The sequence below is a fragment of the Heteronotia binoei genome, chromosome 7 (assembly GCF_032191835.1).
Source record: "Heteronotia binoei isolate CCM8104 ecotype False Entrance Well chromosome 7, APGP_CSIRO_Hbin_v1, whole genome shotgun sequence".
Lineage (NCBI taxonomy): Eukaryota > Metazoa > Chordata > Lepidosauria > Squamata > Gekkonidae > Heteronotia > Heteronotia binoei.
The window spans coordinates 101,999,977-102,018,068 of record NC_083229.1 but is presented as its reverse complement, the minus strand read 5'-3'; the positions used below and the strand labels follow the sequence as shown (position 1 = coordinate 102,018,068).

The following is an 18,092-nucleotide window of genomic DNA, read 5'->3' as shown; positions in this document are numbered from 1 at the left end:
AGCCTGTGTATTTCTAAGAAATGCTGAGAGAACAGCATTGCGTATGGAAAGGTGGGAGCACTTCAGAAGTTCTGCGAGTGTAACCGCTTCACTGCCCTTCTGCTGAAGGAACTACCAATTGCCTAGGAGAGACCAGAAACATCCCCTCCCCCATATTCTCTGGGGCTGTTTGAAAAACTATGCCCTGAAGAAAAGGAAGATATCTATGCCAGGGAGAAGAAACCAGTAAACTGAGACAACGGCTACTGTTTGCCTTTCATTTTAAATTGCAAATCATCTTAGATGCCTTAAGTTATGCAAATGCATATAATAATCACCAACCAATCAACATAATCACCAGAAAATACTCTTTTTAGAATTGTGCAGGGGCAGGGGAAGTAGGAAAATAGTACCATCTAGATAGCTAATTAGCGGAGGGCCCAGTATTTCCCTTACCTGGGCCAAATTATATTACTAAGGGATCTGCGCATCTCTCAAATCTCATTTCAGCTGTTTTTCCATGGATTTTTCTGTCCTGCCCTCACCCCTTGGATGAACTCCACTGCTTAATGCACTCATGTGTCTTAATGGCAGAATGAATTAGTTTCGTGTCAGGAAGAGGGACTCTTGTGCTACCAAGTAGCAGGTCAGTGACCATGCTAGCTCTGAGCTACTGCTGAGGTATAACTCCTTTCGGAGCTCTTCTGCCATTTTGAAGTAATTGCTTTTGGACAGATGGCAGGTAAGCAGGGTGCCTGTGTTACTCTTTGTCTCCAACTTTCACAAAGAAGGTATTGCTAGACAGCTGTAGCTAGACTCTCTCTCTCTCTTTTTGCTCCAAAATTCCAGCACTTCAGTGAACAACTTTGGGAAAAAACAAGGGAAACTGTGTTTCCAAAGTTGGAGAATGACACTCAAGAACAACACTCTCAAAACCCATTGACTTCACTGTACTTAGAAGAGTCTCTGTTTAGGATTGTACTGTGAAATTCTTTAGTTATAGGACTGGACAGGGCATGCCTTTGCCCCTACTTCTTAATTTCCTAGTCTGGTAAAACTGAAAACATAATCATTGTATATGAATGGTAACAGGAGCACTGTTAAGGGGAACACCATATATATATTGTGAGTACCCATAGCTACAACAGAACACGTGGCTGCAACAGTACCCAGCCGTAGCTACAACATCCTAGAGGATTTTAGCTACTGTATATTAGTTATTTATACATTGCTTTTCTCCCCAATGGGGGCTGAAAGTATCTTGCAGTGTTCTGCCCTCCTGTTTCATACTCATAACCACAACGACCCTGTGAAATAGGTTAAGCTGAAAAGGAATGAATGACTCAGGATCATCCAAAGAATTTCCATGGCAAAGTAAAGAATCAAACTCTGACTCCCCCCCGCCCCATTTGCCTGACACATTAACCCCCAAACCCTATTGGCTTCCTGAACCATGGGCATGGATCCTAGCAGATGAGGATCTACAGCTGAGGCTGCCTAGCATACACAGAACTTGTTCGTAGGTTCCAAGACCATATTAGCACAACCTTTCACTTATAAAATTTTATTCACTTATGTCCAGTTTGTCTTCTGTCATGGAACTGAAGGTATCGACCAGACCCAGCAAAATGACTGTCATCATGCATTCCAACTACACCCTTACTGGAGATCACTAGAACAATGTGCAATAACAGAATTAAACACAGAGTCCTACTTTACATGCAAAAAAGGTAGGAGTGGCTACATCACAGGAAACCAGTGCATGTTCTGTTGCAGTTATGGGTAGTCACAGCATCAAGGTGCTAGTCTTATTCTCCCCCTGCAAAACAGAAACAGCAAAAAAAAAAAAAAAGAGCAACACAAAGAATGCTGATTGTGACGTATAGCCCTCCATATGAAATGGGGTTAGAGACAGTCATGCAGTTATCAAGAAGAGAGACTGTAAAAGAGAGACTGTATACGTCATGGGTTTCTTAAGCTTCAATAGTGAAGATGAACGGTTTTCTGAAATACAAAACCACCTGCTCTATAACCTAGGGTTGGAGAAGGGTCCCCCCCCCCATTTTTGTTTTATAAAAAAATAAGATACAAAGATTGCCCACCAGAGGGCTCAGGAAGAATTTTATTCACCAACAGAACAACACTGTGAAGTGATGAATTTTAAGTCCAACTTTACAGATGAAGACCAAAAACAGAGAGTGACTTGCCCTAAGCCTGGTGAGGTATGTGGCGGAGTTACAATTTATACCAGGCTGCCTGGTCCAACACGGTCACTGGACCACTGAAATCAGAAACCATGATCAAGGCTGCAATAACAGACACTAAGACCAAAAGTTTTCTTCAGGCTGTGAGCTTTCATGTGCATGCACACTTTGTCAAACAAGCAAAGTAAGTTGCATAGGTCTTTTCTTAATGTAGGAATTTTGGGAACCTTAAATCTTTCCTGACTCCACCTAAAGCATCTTGAGTATTTTTAGTGCACACCCCCATCCCCTCTGAATTTTCTTCATTACACTGTGGATCTATAACTTGAGTAGCACTACTTAAAAACACTGACTATACTTCTGAGGAGTATATTAACACCTAAATTGTCTTCAAAACCATTTAATCTGTAACTAGTCTGTTGCTTCTGTCGTCTTCCATCCCATCTTAGATTCTTCCACTTTTCCAATCTGTCTGCCCACCTTTTATCCTCTAATTATTGCTGCTGTTCCTCCTGCACCTCTCTGGTCCTTGGGCTTCCTCAGCTACCTTCCTCCTTTATCTTATATTAATTGTCCATTAGCCCTAACTAAGCTATTCCTGATGTCGCCTCTTCAGAGTGGGACTTCTTCCTCCCCCTTTCCTGGAATGCAGTCTCTTCCAAGTCTCCTGGCGCTCTGATTTGAGTTCCCATCTATCCCAGAACAAGTAGAAAGTGTTATCACTTCCTTGCCACTTCCCTTCATTATCTGATTTCCCTTCACCTCCAAAGTTCATTGCAATCCCCTCAGATTCATTTATTGAGTAAGTTTGTTTGCCACCTTTCCGGACCTCCTTGAGATAGCTCACAACAACAGTCATACAATACAAACAGTATAAACCAATCATAGCAATTTAAAAAACCTTAACAAAATGATCCAAGTTAGTAAGTTAAAAATGCAAAGAAAAAAAGCATTGCTAAAAGCAAGCCAGGACATAAGAGTGCACAAAACAGCACCCCCCAAAATGCTAAAATAAAGGAATTAAAAGCCTGTGGAATGATATTTTGACTTGGGGTGAAAAGGAAAGTAAAGTGGGGCAAGTCTCAAAGAAGAGGTGTTACTGTTGAACTTGAAAAGAGGATCTCATCTTTTCTTCAATCAATAGAGCTTTTACAGTTCACAACTTTGCTTGAAACTGTTTAGATGCAACAAGAAACCCACAGAGTTGCAGGAAGATTTATCCCAATTGCCTTTTTTTCTTCTAAATTTAATCCCCCTACCATTTCCATCACCCACCCTACCATTGGCACATACAAATACATATTTAAGGCACTCTGCGGAACAGAATTACGCTTGGTGCTCCATAAGGAAGTGCACTTAGGAAATTCAGTCCTTATCTATACCTTTCCATAAAATAGGGTTACTGTATTTTGAAAAGCAAAAAAAAGAGACATATTTCCCAACTGACTACTTCAAACAAGCAGTCACTGTGTCTTGGTTTTTCTTAAAAGTACAAATTCACACCTTGCTAGAGGATCAGACAAAAGGCTGCCAAATATTAGTCTGAACTCTAAAAGTAACAACAGAAGGGGGGTGGGGAGAGAGAGACCTGTGAGTGCAAAGTGGTTCATGAATGTTTTCTGTTCAAGGCATCTGACTGTGCTGACTGTGCTACAGAATGCACTCATCAAATCTATGGCTCAGTTGATGGAGTAGCAAATAGGCCTTTGACTGTAGTTCCGCATCCGAAGAAGATTTTCACCGGCAATTGGCTGAGCACAATCCGACTTGCACAATAACAGCTGTGAACCCTGCTGAGGGCATCTGTTAGGTTGTTAATACTGGCCGGGAATCATATAGCTCTGACTGTGTTTTGTTTACCAGCAAAATTCCTATGCTTTCCAACACAGCGTTAAAAGATATTGTACCTCCTGTTTGTTTACATATAATTCTGGGACTGGGCTGTCTCTGTTCCCTACTACTGATTTTCTTCCCCGCAGGGGGGCGAGCATATTGAAGGGCTTTTTTATTATTTTCATTTCAACTGAGTTATAATAATAATACCAGCCGAAGATGCAAAAATGTGCTGTTAAAACAAAAGAGCATTGCGGGAAGCGGGGCCAGATTCTTGCACTTTCCTTACACCGGTGTCTGTGGGGAAAGAGATTAAAAATGGCTTTTCAGAAGAGCCAATCAGGCTGCATGGAGAGAGTCAAAAGATAATTTCTAGCCTCAGCAAAGAAAGAAGTATTTTTAAGAAATGGATAGGAAGTACACAGACATGGTTATCTGGCCAAACCATCCAAGGTACCAACGTCCTGCAGACTCCTGTGCACCAGTGACCGACATCCTCTCCTGGACTAGCTGCTGGCAGCCTGGAGGGAATGGGTGTCTTTCTTGGGGGTGACAAAATATCTCCAGCTGACCATAGGAGCAAAAGGTCTGATTGAAACAACAGTTATTCAGGTACGGCAAAAGTTGTGCACAGTATAAGCAGTAATATGGGCTTCGCACTCTAACTGTATTTTTTTTTTTTGAGTTTTCAGCAAACCACTGAGTGCACCTTTTGAGTTTATCTTCATACAGCTGGGCATAAGAACTAGAAATATGTTTTATTCAAAACTGAATTCTGCAGTCCCATGGAATTTTAGTAAAAGCTTTGCCATGGCGAAATTGGAACTTGGAAGCGACACCGTCTTGAGGGTAAAGAAAGATTACACTCACAACACATCTCACTTCCCTGTGTCCCGATACAGGGCTGAAAAGTCTGGAAAAAAATTGTAATATATATCCACCCCAAAACACACATGGGCAAATCTCACATTGGCTGCATGACACATATGAAATCGTGATGCTTTCTGTCCCACCAAAAGCAGCCTCTTTCCACCTGGTATACATGGAAGGTTACATGTATTGGTTAACTGTATAATTTTTACACATTGCTTTCACACTAACCACATAATTCTTAGACAGTTTTTAATGTACATATATACACTTTTATATACATAGAATACACAGAATACAGGTATATGTATATATACTGGAGTTCTTGTACATTGATGTGCTAGGGTTAAACTACTCCTTGCATTTGTCCAGTCATGTCTAAATTTGTTTAGTTATTAACTTAGCCCACAATAAATGGTGTATTGTAAATCAAGGATGACAGAGCATTTTTAAAGCTTTGTTCATGGAATGAGCTCTGCACAGTAAGGCTTGCCTACTCAGAACATACAGACGAAGAGTTACAGTAAAAAAAAAAAGACATTTGTTATAATATAGTGAGCTACTCTGTTCATTAGCTGTTGGTTATTTGAATTTGTTTCTATATAACTACTCCAAAATGATCTAGCAGTTGAAAAGGGGAGGCTAAAGCTATGTTAAAGTATAACTAAAACATCGCAAGTTTCTCATATAATGAGCAAAGCCTCCTATAATGTGCTGGCAACAAGGAACCCCCCCCCCCAACCCAGTGACATCTAGTGGCCACTATGATTCGCTGCTTACTGGATAAGGTAATAGAAAACAGATTAAACGAGTACAGTGTAAAGAAACACTACCAAACAACATTTATTTTACAAACCTTCAGTAATAATATTTGGTAGAAATTAGGCTTTATTGCTTTTATAATGAAAAATGGTTTTAAAAAAATAAAAAAGCAAGGATCAATCGCTGATCTTCAAAACAAATGGAGTGGATTGTTAACTCAAAATAGCTCTGCAACAGTCATTTTCTGGAAGTGCTTCAGTGTCAGCATCATTATAAAATAATGGTGCAAGAGACTTATTCTGAGGAACTACAAAAAGAATTTTGCTTTGAAGCAGTCTAATAAAACAATATGATATAAAAAGACAATTCTTAACATACAAAAATCAATAATAAAGAAGGGTGATTAAATTATGTTTATTCTTTTGTCTGATAACTGACTCTTCTGAACAAACTGGAAACATATTATTCTTGAAAAAGGAAACAGCACTGTTGGGAGGGGGATAGAACAATAAAACCCTGTCCTGCGTAACAGCACAGTGCATAGGGTTTAGACAACTAGCCTTCAAGATTATATCAGTTTAGAGTGTTATTTTTTCTTGTAGGAACTCAAATATAAACATTATGGTTTGGAAGATAATGGATTTTCTACCGTTATTTATATGTCCATTTTTATTATTTTTACCTGAGTAACCTTCAGTAAACAGATTACAAGGCAATGTATAGATAATTGCCTATATGTCTGTGTACAGTTTACACAAATCTGGAACTCTGGCAGGTGTGGGGCATCTTATTTCTTGATTTAAATTAAACCCGCCTGCTTGGACTATGTGGGAATCAGCTCCTTCTACTGAAATCAGAGGAAAAATGGTTCCAGGCAGGGCAACTGCGAATAGGCGTAGGAACTCCCATACCTTGACGAATCACTGAACAGGAGTTTGGGCCCAGTCTATGGCCGCCACAAACTTCCATTCATGTCAATGGGGCTTTTGTAGAATCTCCTCTAAAATGATTCAAGTAGCATAGAAGCACTTGGTGGCTTGTTTCCATGAAGTAATAACACGAGGTTAACTGCTATGTAATGGCTAGCTCTGTGCTGACACTTCATGTGTGCAGACTGACAAATACAAAATGGGTAGGAACTTACAAAACATTTGCTGAACAGTAGAAGTCTTCTATACAGATCAGTAGGCGCAACAGAATTATGTACAGAAATTTATTTTCGTCGTGTTTTGTGCAACTTGGCCCCCATGTGCATTGGGAAGGCTGCTATCAATAACTCAGATATTCACATGTCTTAATGCAGCTGACTATGGAGAAATACAGAAAAGAGAACTACAGCTCCCAAACTAATAACTGTGCTATGCAGACATCTGTTATTCGTATAGTGCATATATCAGAGTTACATATAGCAGCAAATACAGACAATGGCATTTACAGTTTTTAAGTTTGTTACAGTTTATTTATGTGGGAATGAACTAACATTTCTATCAAAGAATGTGGTTGTTAGGAAATTGTATGGGGGGAGACTTTTCTGTCTCATACGCAGAAAAAAAACGCAATAGGAATAAATCCTTTACAGTACTAATTAAATCAATCAGAAGCAGTAGAAAATAATAATAAAAAAAATACACAAAATGAACTTCATCTTATCTGGGTGGTTTTGTTACCTTAGTTCACCATGAAATCTGTCAGACGTTCCCATTGTCTTTGTGCTCTGTTTGCTCCTCTCTTTTCTTGTTTTTCTTTTTCTGTTTAACTTATCAGAGACTGAAGTGGGAGGAGAAGCAGTTTCTAGCTAGAGTCATGTAGGTGTATCCTCCCCCTGCCAGATGTTCAGTAATTTTTACGAGGTAAGTTTGGAGTAACTTGGAGGAGAAAATTTACGTTTTAAGTACTTCAGAATATAAAGTGGAAGACAGCTTACAACAGTGATGGCTGACACTTTCCACAGGAAGGTCACAGTTGTGATAAAGGCAAGATCTGTGAATAGGAACAAGGGAAAATAAGCTATAAAAGCAGGGAAGAGAAGAATGACCATTGTGCAAGATGAATAAATATCACTATTATTTAGTGCAACAAGTCAGGAACATGCTATTTTTACAATATATGATTTTTACAATACAATATTTTTACAATACATGATTTCACATGATTTTTTACAATGCATTTTTCTTCATTCAGTGGTTTGTCCTAACAACAAACTGAAGGACACTACCAAGATATGATTTGAAAATCTTATACTCTAATAATGAAGTTGGCAGGTTTGCAGGAAAAAAATGTGAAATCTAAAAAAAATACATTAGGGACTTTTAAAAAATAAGGAAATGATAAAAGGAGTGCCTGTAGCTCCTATAGCTTTAAAAAATGGATTCTCTCAGTGGCTGTTGCTAGGCAATCACAGTATTCCACAGGGTAGGTTTCTGGGAGTAAATAGGAAGGCCCTTTTAGGCTTGCCAGTCCCCAGGTCCGAGTGGGGGATCCCCTGGTTTTACAGGCCCCTCCTCACCACCAGCCAGCTGGCCAGCAGGGGAAAGCCCTGTCCCAACAGCCACAATGTGTCTTTAGATCTCAGGCAGGGTTAGAAGCTTACAAATTGCTCCTGTTTTGGAAGGTGTGTGCACCTTAAAATCTCAGCGAGACTGAAGCTGGAGGAGGGTGGGGTGAGGAGGCAGAGCTACATGTGTGAGAGAGGAAGTGAAGGAGCCCAGTCCCTCTGTTCCTTTTGCATTCCTTTCAGAAGCTGTTTGGCATAGTAAAATGATAGCAAAAAAAAAAAAAAGGATAGTAGCAAGTTAATTAGAACCTGATTATGTGATAGAGGAAAACTCCACACCCTAGGCCTCTCTTTCCTTAAGTTGGTTGAAATACAGCAGATTGTTATATTCAGCAACTCCAGTGAGTAAAGCTATCTATACCATTGCCCAAGGGAGACCACAAAAGTGTGGGCATACAAACAGTTTATTGGTTGCTTTGTGTGTGTGTGTGTGTGTTCACTTTCATTTAGCAGCTGCTGGGGAACAAAAAAAAAGGCAAAAAAAAGAGGAGGAGGAAATGAAGACTGTATTCAGGGGAACTGCACCGCTGCATTTTTATTTATTTGGAATGAAAAAGTTTCCTGGCTCCACCCCCAAAACCTCCCGGCTCAACCACCAAAGTCTCCAGATATTTCCTGAGCTGGTCTTGGCAACCCTAGGCCACCCTTTCCAGCTCTATTTTGGCTTTTGAGAGAGGATTAATGGGAGCCAGGCCTGACTAGGGCTGCCAAGTTCAGGTTGGGAAATTCCTGGAGATTCTGTGGTGAAGTTTGAGGAGTGCAGGGTTTGGAGAGAGGAGAGGCCTCAGCATGGAAATGCCGCAGAGTCTACCCTCCAAAGAAGCAATTTTCTCCAGGGGGACAACAGAGATCTGTCTGGAGTTCAGTTGCAATTCTGGGGAATCTCCAGAGTTGTGCTTCCAGTCTCTAAGTGATTTGAATACTACCCACCTGCATGATCTGCCTGCAGCAACCATCCCATGAAAGCGAGTGTGGCTTACTGGTTAGAGCTTCAGAGCTGGGTCTGTGAGACCCAGGTTCGAATCCTCATCTTACTATGAAAATTCATGGGGTGATTCTGGACCAGTCACATACTTTCACAGCCTAACTTATCTCATAGGGCTTATTGTGTGGTTAAAAAGGTGGAGAGGAGAAGCTGCTTTGGTCTCTGCTGTGAAAAAGACCGTAGCTTTCCTAGGTAAGAGACTGCGGAGGGGAAAGAGACAGAAAGCTGAAGACAATGGGGTAGATCAATGTAGGTTGGCTGTTGAGTGGGAAGGAGATAGGGTTGCCAAATTCAGGTTGGGAAATTCCTGGATAGTTTCATCTTATTTGCAATACCATCCCCAAATCTGAAATATATTTCTTAGATAGCCTCTCTTCTTAACAATGAATGACATCTTTCCCCACTTTTAATCAATGGCAGGTCTTCAGTTTTAGCTGACTTGTTCAGGATTCTCAGAATGCACATTTATTTGAAAACGCAAAATATGTAAACTTAAAAAAATAAAAAATGTTTAATATTTCCAATAAAAATATTTAATGCAGTCAACAACTCAGGTATTTATAACCAGTGGAGTATAAAATGGGCTCTTTGTTTTTTTCCACCAGTGTCAGAATAATAATTATTTTGTATTAGCGCTCTGTGATGCGCCTTATTTAGGGAACAGCAATTATACCTACCTAAGAAAGCTCCAAAAGACACTCTGCCTATACCTGCTCCAACAGAAGAAGAAAGGACAGATTTATAGAAAAAACAAAGGAAAAGGAAGAGATGCAATATACTAAAAGGAATGTGTTAAAAAGCTCTGAAAGGTTTGAAATGAGTGAGTATCGGAAGACTACTCTTCCTAGAGGCTTAATATAAAACATGCACCCCCAAAATTCTGAAACATATTCTAAAAGTGAAACATTAAAACTTAAAAAGCAAACTTAAATCAGGCCACATTATAGCAAAGCACATGATTAGCCCTGTGTGTCCCACATGGCTTTGAATTTGGATATTTACAGTGCAACCCTAAAAGCACTTTTCTGGGAGTAAGTCCCACTGAATAGACTTTAATAGAATTCGGAGTAGACCTGCTTGGGATTGCTCTCTTAGTATAGTTGTATCCTAAAGGTTTGAAATAAGGTTTGAAGCTTATGTGCAAACAAGATCATTTCATTTTAACAAGCTGTGCTGTACAACACACAGTAACCAATCAACAACTCAGCTAAATGTATACAGAGGAATACAGCCTAGGCAAACTTTAATATTGTCCTGAACATTTTTATTAATGATGAATAATTTTATGATGTCTCATACAGTGAAGGCTGCGAACTAAGCACAAGTTACAGCAGTGATTGCTACTCACCAAAATATTCATTTAGAAATGCAAGAGAGGCCACATAGCAGCCAAGACTGAAGAATTCAGCCACCACCATTAACCAGTGCCAGGTTCGTATAGTAAGGGCAACCATCAAGAGCTCAGTCAGGATAAGAGCAGTGAAGGAAATGGCAACAACATGGACAAACTCAGATTCAAAAAGCAGCAGAGCTCCATACATCAGAATGCCACCTGAAAACAGCATACAAAACGCATCACAGATTAATTGTACAGCTGTGTTTTATAAAATACTTCCTTAGAACAATGCCTTCTAGAAATGTTCATATTTTGAGAGCAGTTTTTAATAATTCCTTTCGTGAAAATAACAATGATGGATGTTGAAAAGCAAGGGAAGCAAAAATGGACCTGCTCCCCCAAGGAGGGGAGAGGGAAGGAGAAAAAGGAACGGCCCTGATGGAGGAAGGGGAGAAGGAACTGGTTCACTGTGGTTCCCTCCACTTTGCAAGTATCCTTTCCTTTCCTTCTCCCCTCACCACACATCTCCATCTTCACCCAACCCATCATCAGCAGTCTGTCTATCTGCCTAACCCTCATTCCCAATTACAGGGGCCAGCCTCTTTCTGTGTCTCGAACACACAGAAAAGAGCTATGCTGGGCTCAGGGCTCAGTTATGATGCTAGGAGTCAAACTGGCTGCAGTGGGCCTGTGAAACTTGTGGTGGGGAATTCCATCTCTTCCCCCTCCCCCACAACTTTCTTGCTGGGCCAAGCATGGCTCCCAGGCACAGAGGTTGACTGGCAGAGGTAGCAAAGAATGCTATTTTACTTTTGGGGGAATTAATCCCCCACAGATATTTTTAAAAAGATTTTAGATTTTTTTCCCTGCAAACTTGGGAGGTCACTCGTTTGCAGAAAAACCTGTTTTGAGTAAGTGTGGTCTTGATCCACATATTTAGGTGCTGCAAATAGGAGGCACACTTGGGAAACGGTATATGGACGTGCAAGCATTAATTTCTAGCAGAAAACAAACATCAATCCATGATGCACTAGGGAAAAAAGCGCAACATAGCTTGAATATTAAATTTATAAAACAACAGAAACACAAAATGTTTGAAATTTTAAGCTTTGGGAATTTAAATAAATAACTTAAATATATTTAATTTTGAAGCTGAAACAGTATGTTTTGTGGTTGGAAATTATTTAAGCCTGAAAAAAATCAGAGAGATCTCCTACCTTGATAAATACTGATTAAAACCCAGATGAGGAATGTCTTAAATGACAAAGATCTTCCCTAGAGGAAGCAACAAAGGCAAGTAAGTTAATACAGTTTTACAAGTGATTTTTATATAAACACAATGTAATAACTTTAATAAAAGATACACATTTTTTATTCAAATAAAGAGCTACACATAAGCAAGAAGTTAAAAGATATTGTTGGATCCTACCAGTCTTTCTGAAGGTGCAAGGAGGGGCTATCTTGCCCAGTTCATCCCCCACCCACAGTTCCACATGTGGTTTTTCATCCATGGAGATCCCACAGTCCTCAACAAAGCCTTCTTAAGGGTAAAAAAGGGCTCCTCCTGGATTTTGCAACAGTTGAAAAGCTAGTAGATCCCAACCCAAACCCTTGCTTCAGAACTCAGGGAGACAAAATAAAGAAGCCTGTTTCCACTGATCTATTGGGTGGAGCCAGATTTTAAGGCCCAGTACCACTGGATTTTACTGAGAGAAAAATTACAGTTAGGGGAGAATGATTACAAGCCTGGAGCCATTTTTGGATGTTAGAAAAAACAGGCTACTCTTACTGCCACTGAACCCTAAAAAATTTACTTTAAATTTAATGTGTGTGTGTGTGCATGCGCATTTGCGTGTGTGGCAGGGGGTGAGTTTCAAATTTAGAAGTCAATGAATGGCATCATTACTAGACAGGTTTTGAAGTAACAACAATTACATCTGGGAAAAAATTACCTCTAGTCATTTTTACCAGGGAGCTTTAAAAAAAAAATTACTGACAGTAGCAATGATCTAATCTACATTCACATATTTCACTCTTCCTTTGAAATCAACACACTGGATTGTATGCTGGAGTGTATCCACGTGCCACAACTTCCCACTGTGGCACATTTCCCCATACAGAAGGGCAGCTGTTGTATGTGCAGCTGAAATCTTGCAGAGTTCTAAACTGTGTCGAATTTTGCTAAGCATAAAAGGCTGGATTAGTAAAAGAATTTTGAGGGTGGTACAATAAAAGTGAAGGCATGTAATTATGAGAGCCCTGTCTACACTAAAAGCAGATATTTTAGCAGGCACAGTAGGTGCAGCCATACCTTTAATCTAGTGAACTAATTTCTCTGAAAGGGAAGGTGAACAACTACAACAACAGTTTTCTATGGAAATAGCAGCAAATTTCAAGGATTATGATCTTCAAGGCATCTGCTCTTCCCATACCTTCTGGGCTTCATACAGAGAAAAACAATACCGCATGTACAAAATTAGATCCATATCCATTTCAAATGCCCTTACCTTAGTAAGGTCTTTGTAAAGTTCAGGATACAGCAGTGCCATTTCTGGTTTAACATCCTGATCCAGCACTAAGGAGAAGACTGGAAACATAGTGTATATGGTTGCATACCTTAGGGGGACAAATTGTCATTTTAATTCATATCTTCACAACATAAACTCCCTTCTTCAGTAAAAATCATGACTTTTGTGCAACGTACAATTCTGACCATTTTTTCCCTTTTTCTTTTGGACAATTAGGCATAATTTAATCCTGGGTCTAAGCAACTGTTCCGCCCCTGTATACCTAGGAGACTTTGACTGCCAGCAGGGAAAGCAATGGCAGTCAGAGCTTTATACCACTTATTGGTGCAGTGAAATTTATGCATGTTTTCATTTCATGATAAACAAAGCAAAGGCCTCATGGGTGTCAGTAAACAAACATAATTTCAGGCAGTAAATTTTTAATTTTGTGCAACATTAGTATTGCCAAGAGGCCAAAAAGAAAAAAAACCTGAGGAATGAAATGGACTTCCGTCATAATGACTGTCCTTAAAAAAATAAACAAAAAACTTTGAAATATTTTTTTGCAAGAATTGTAGCACCTACTTACCCTACCATTAGGAACCCTTGGTATAAAGGAACAGATGCAAAATAGAAGACTGAAGAAAACACAGCCTGGAGAAAGAATATAATTACATCAGAATTGCTACAGAAATTCGTCATTTGGGCCTGGAAATTATTTAAATCTTTAGAACAAAAATTTCCCAGAAACTATCTTCCATCCAAGTAACAGAAATTAAATACCTGCATAGTTGAAATAATAAGGCCTCTGTGCATGACAAACTGACCAAGTGCTGCCGATCTTTTGTAACTATTGCGACCATGCACCATCAGTAGCCTGCCAATGTGTTTGAACTGTGTGATGGAAAAGTCAGCTGCCAAGGAAGCTTGCTTTCCCTCCTGGATGGAAAAAAAAGCAACACGTTCAACTATCAAAATTATATTAGTACAAGAAAAGAAAAATTGAGCAGGAGGGAAGCTTCTTTTCTCCCCTCACTCCACCTACCTGCCCTCTTGATCACCTAAGCTTCAGTGCACCTGCCATCTCCAGCTCTCTTTCGGGGTCTTGCTTCCTGCCTCTTTCCCCTCTCACTGTCCTGCCTTCTTGCCTTTTACTCCTTCTCTGCCCCTTTCCTCCCCCCCCACCTCTTTCTGTTGTCATCAAACCAAAATGCCCCTCAAAGTCTTTTGTCCTGTGTTACCTGTGCCTGCACAGATATTGGTGTTCTGTTGCTGTCTTTTTTGAGGGGGGGGGGTTAGCCCCCATTTTAGTAATATATAGCAAAAAACCTACTTTAGTCCTGTGTGCCCCCCTCCTTGCAGATTTTTTGATTTACGCTTAGCTATGACCACCTCGTACAGTCAATTAATAAATGAACAATGAGCATCTCCAAGTCTGAACATTGGAATAATGATTTTTTAAAAACATAGCGCAAACTTTTGCTATTGTTATCACAATTCTCCAATGACTGAGATGTACATACAGTCAATCTTTATCATTCCAACAGAGGGATTCTAATACATTGCTGTTAAGTTCACATTCATTTCAGTCTTCAAATGTCATACCTTCCCTTCAATTCCAATTCCGCAGTCTGCTGCCTGGATCATACTGACATCATTTCCCCCATCACCTGAAAATGTATGAAATATTTACTCACATATTGGAGACTGTTCTTGTAAGCTTTTAAAAATATGTATTAATAGAATTTTGCAATACTTTGAATTATTTTAATGAGTAACTGGAATTAACTTTTAAGTTAAAAGTAGATTTGCTGTCTCAGTTTTCTAATTAATTCAGAAAAATTGTATATACCTCTAGTTTCAGGTCTTCTACATATAAAGGGGTACTTTAAAGAATATACAATGAAACAAAGAACTGGTGATCCACTTCTTACAGGTTGCAAAGGCAGTGCCTATACAACTTTGGAAGAAACAGCAAATCCAAAAGAAAGGAATCGTTACAAACATAACAAAGGAAAAATGGTTGCATGCTTCTGCCCCTGTGGTACAAGGAATTTATTATGTCACAATATAGAACTGTACTGGATAACATCACATGCTGGCCAGTGAGTCCTCTGTGAGGTATAATTGTCAAATTTCCATTTGTTTTTGTAGAAATGTTAGGGGGGGGGGGCGGGGGAGAAAGAAATTTTAAAAAGTGTGGTGTCTGGTGCAACAGCCCTCCTTAGTGCCAGGTGGCCGGAATGCTGCTGCTGGCATGTGAGGGTTGTTGCTGCTGCCCTCACCCTATTTGTTCAGGCCAACAAGAGTATCTTCCCGCACATGCTCCATGCCCTGCAAGGTGGAGGAGGGGGTGGCTGTTGGGCTGTCGAGGCGAGGGAGTGGGCTTGGAGCCATGGCCAGCAAGCAGGCGAGGGCAGCCCTGTGCTCTCCTAGTCATCTTGCTGCTCCATAGCCATCACCACCTGCCTGGACACCTTTTGCCTGCACCCCCCTGGTCTCCCTCCCTCCATGGGAAGTCAGGGGGCCTTGGCAGGAAGTCAGGGGCTGGGAGCCCGGGGTCCCTACCATAGCTACAGGCCTGGTCTCCAGGAATATCAGGACAGTTCAAATAGATTTAATGGCATATCAGGACAGTTGAAGTGGTGAACAGCAGGGAGTAAAAGCTTAAAATCACCTCCCCCTTTTTCAAGTAGAATTGCCTATCACAAGCAGACAGGGCATCTAAGATCTAAGTCATTAAAAGTATCACAAAAACATCTTGTCACAGGTCACATGGTGTGGGTTATTCATTCCTCAACAGAGTCATTTGGGATGCAACACTCTTAAATAAAATAAAAATCTGTTTTTCAGAACTGTAAACATACCATAAGCTTGCCAATAAGAGTGAAACAAGAGCTGATACTTACCTATTGCACACGTACGTTTTCCAGTGTGATGCTGTAATAGTTTTACAATGTGGGCTTTTTGAGTGGGTGAACATCGGCAGCATACTACAGCCGGACACTGACATGCTAATTCTACAAATTCATGTTCATAGTACTTCAAACAGACCTAGACAAAGAAAAATTCAATTTGCTTGGCATTCCATTACTCCAGCAGTATTTTTAGCTGCATTTTAGCTGCATTTAGCTGCTAGTATTTTAGTGGGGACAAGCACTTAGTTGAAAGTAGTACCACTTTCTGTACTATGTCCACACATCAAAGACTAGGACCAGAACTGGTAACATGTAGAAGAGAGCTGATTACTCTGTAGGACCAACTTCGCTGGAGTGGGAGATGTTACCAGGAACCTTAAGTAGTAGTTTGTTTCTTCTGCCATGGTTTATGATACTGTGCTGAAAGGAGGAACTCCATCTCTGGCAGAAATGCACGTCTCTTCTACAATGCCTGGCCACTGTATATCACCCCACTCACGCATGTATATTATAACAGCCTGTTGCTCAGAGGGGCTGATTTGGATAAAAACTGACTTGCAGTAAGCAAAAAAATCCTTGAGAGGTCATGCTAGAAGATTTTACAAATATCTGAATGTCACAAAAACAAAACTGACAGGTTACAGCCAATAGATGGTATGGGTTATTTATTCCTCAACAGAGTCATTTGGGCTGCAATAAGTTCATTCCCAGCTTCTGCCCTTTCATTCTGCCATTTATGCAATTAATGGATGTGAAAACGAGAACATGTTCATTCTGAATTAATTCAACACCCTAAAGCAGGATGTAGCAGAAAGCCTTAATGCAGTCTTCTTACTGAACAAGCTTAGTAGAAAGTACTACAGGTTTATGCATTCCTACCCCTGCAGTTGGAGGGAAGAAAAAAAATAGACAACAATCTATGGTGACTTGTAGCCCCTAACCACAACTCTCATTCATCCAGAGTTCCAGGATACTATGCAATCTGTCCAGAGAGCCTGTTCTGATTGCCAGTCCCCAAGCAGTAAATATTTGGCCAAGCTTTTCGGAAAGGGGGGGGGGCATCTGGTCGGTACTCTGTTACATCTTCCTCACAGACCAAATGCAGCTGAGCCTTAGAGAATGATAATTCTTCAACTTCCCTACTGCTTTAGGGGTTCCCATGCAATACATGAGCACCACTGTCCACTGCAACTGGTAGCAAGGATTTGTATTATCAGAACCGTGCAGCAGGCTGCAATCCTCAAAAGGGTGTTCTTTCTGTTGGCAGACCCCAGAACTAGAAAACTATTGGAACATTGCAATTGCTCCAAGAAACTTTCTCTCATTTTTTAATACGAGAAAAGTAAACTGGTATCTTTAGGACAGATATTATGGCACACTGGCTCCTGCTCCTCGATTTGGTTGAACTTATAGTATTAGATGCTCCACAGTGTAACTCAAGCTGTAGAATGTTCTGAGTAAGAGACGTTCCTCAGGTCCCCCTCTAGGTTGTATAGGGGCAAGTCTATTTTAAAGTAATAATAATAGAAAATAACTGCACTGAAAAGTAACAAAGGGCAGGACCTTACCTCCAGAGAGTCTCCAGATATGACCAAAGCACAGTCATGTTTTCTTCTGAATGCATTCAGTTCCAAGTGAGCTTCACCACGACTGGTTACCTTAATTGAAAAGGAAACCTTCAGAAACTTAAAGTGAAACTGTTAAATATATTTATGTGGACAAACAAGTACATTTGGCTGTAACTGAATTCCTGTTCTTTCCAGACCTCTGGGGAATCGATGTTATTTGAAATAGAGAACTGAAATCTATTAGCAGCGCATTCCTCCCCTGCCCTGCACCATCTTCAGCTTTCTCACCGCTGGATCATCTTGACAGAAAATAACGACCTGGGGCAAATCATGGCAGGCCAAACAGCTGCATTTCCCCACAACTTCTTCATTTCTTTTGCCACCCTCAGTTCTGCATTTTGAGCTTTCCTTTCCCTCAGAGAACCATAACACAACATAGATGTTCTTGATCAGTGACTATATTTCACAATCACATTAACTCTTTTAGTATATCTGTCAAATGGGCATTAAACAAATGAACACTTCTTGCAACATCAGCAATACTAATACAACCCCTCCCTCCCAAACCCTCCACAA

The 18,092-nt window shown here is 40.3% G+C and overlaps 1 protein-coding gene across 2 annotated transcripts in view; it reads right to left on the bottom strand.

The window, feature by feature from the left end:
• Positions 1 to 5,124: 5,124 nt before the first annotated feature.
• Positions 5,125 to 18,092, bottom strand: part of ATP9B (ATPase phospholipid transporting 9B (putative)) — a 233,597-nt gene continuing 220,629 nt past the window's right edge. Inside the window, exons 21-30 of one of the 2 annotated variants that reach the window (XM_060244097.1) lie at positions 17,517 to 17,606; positions 15,940 to 16,084; positions 14,636 to 14,700; positions 13,814 to 13,969; positions 13,620 to 13,684; positions 13,031 to 13,139; positions 11,741 to 11,798; positions 10,536 to 10,739; positions 9,865 to 9,897; positions 5,125 to 7,628 (exon numbers count right to left, since the gene is read on the bottom strand). In XM_060244097.1, the coding sequence (XP_060100080.1) occupies positions 7,492 to 7,628; positions 9,865 to 9,897; positions 10,536 to 10,739; positions 11,741 to 11,798; positions 13,031 to 13,139; positions 13,620 to 13,684; positions 13,814 to 13,969; positions 14,636 to 14,700; positions 15,940 to 16,084; positions 17,517 to 17,606 (1,062 nt within the window). In that variant the 3' untranslated portion in view covers positions 5,125 to 7,491. The remainder of the gene's footprint in view (positions 7,629 to 9,864; positions 9,898 to 10,535; positions 10,740 to 11,740; positions 11,799 to 13,030; positions 13,140 to 13,619; positions 13,685 to 13,813; positions 13,970 to 14,635; positions 14,701 to 15,939; positions 16,085 to 17,516; positions 17,607 to 18,092) is intronic. The other variant, XM_060244098.1, reaches the window with a different exon arrangement.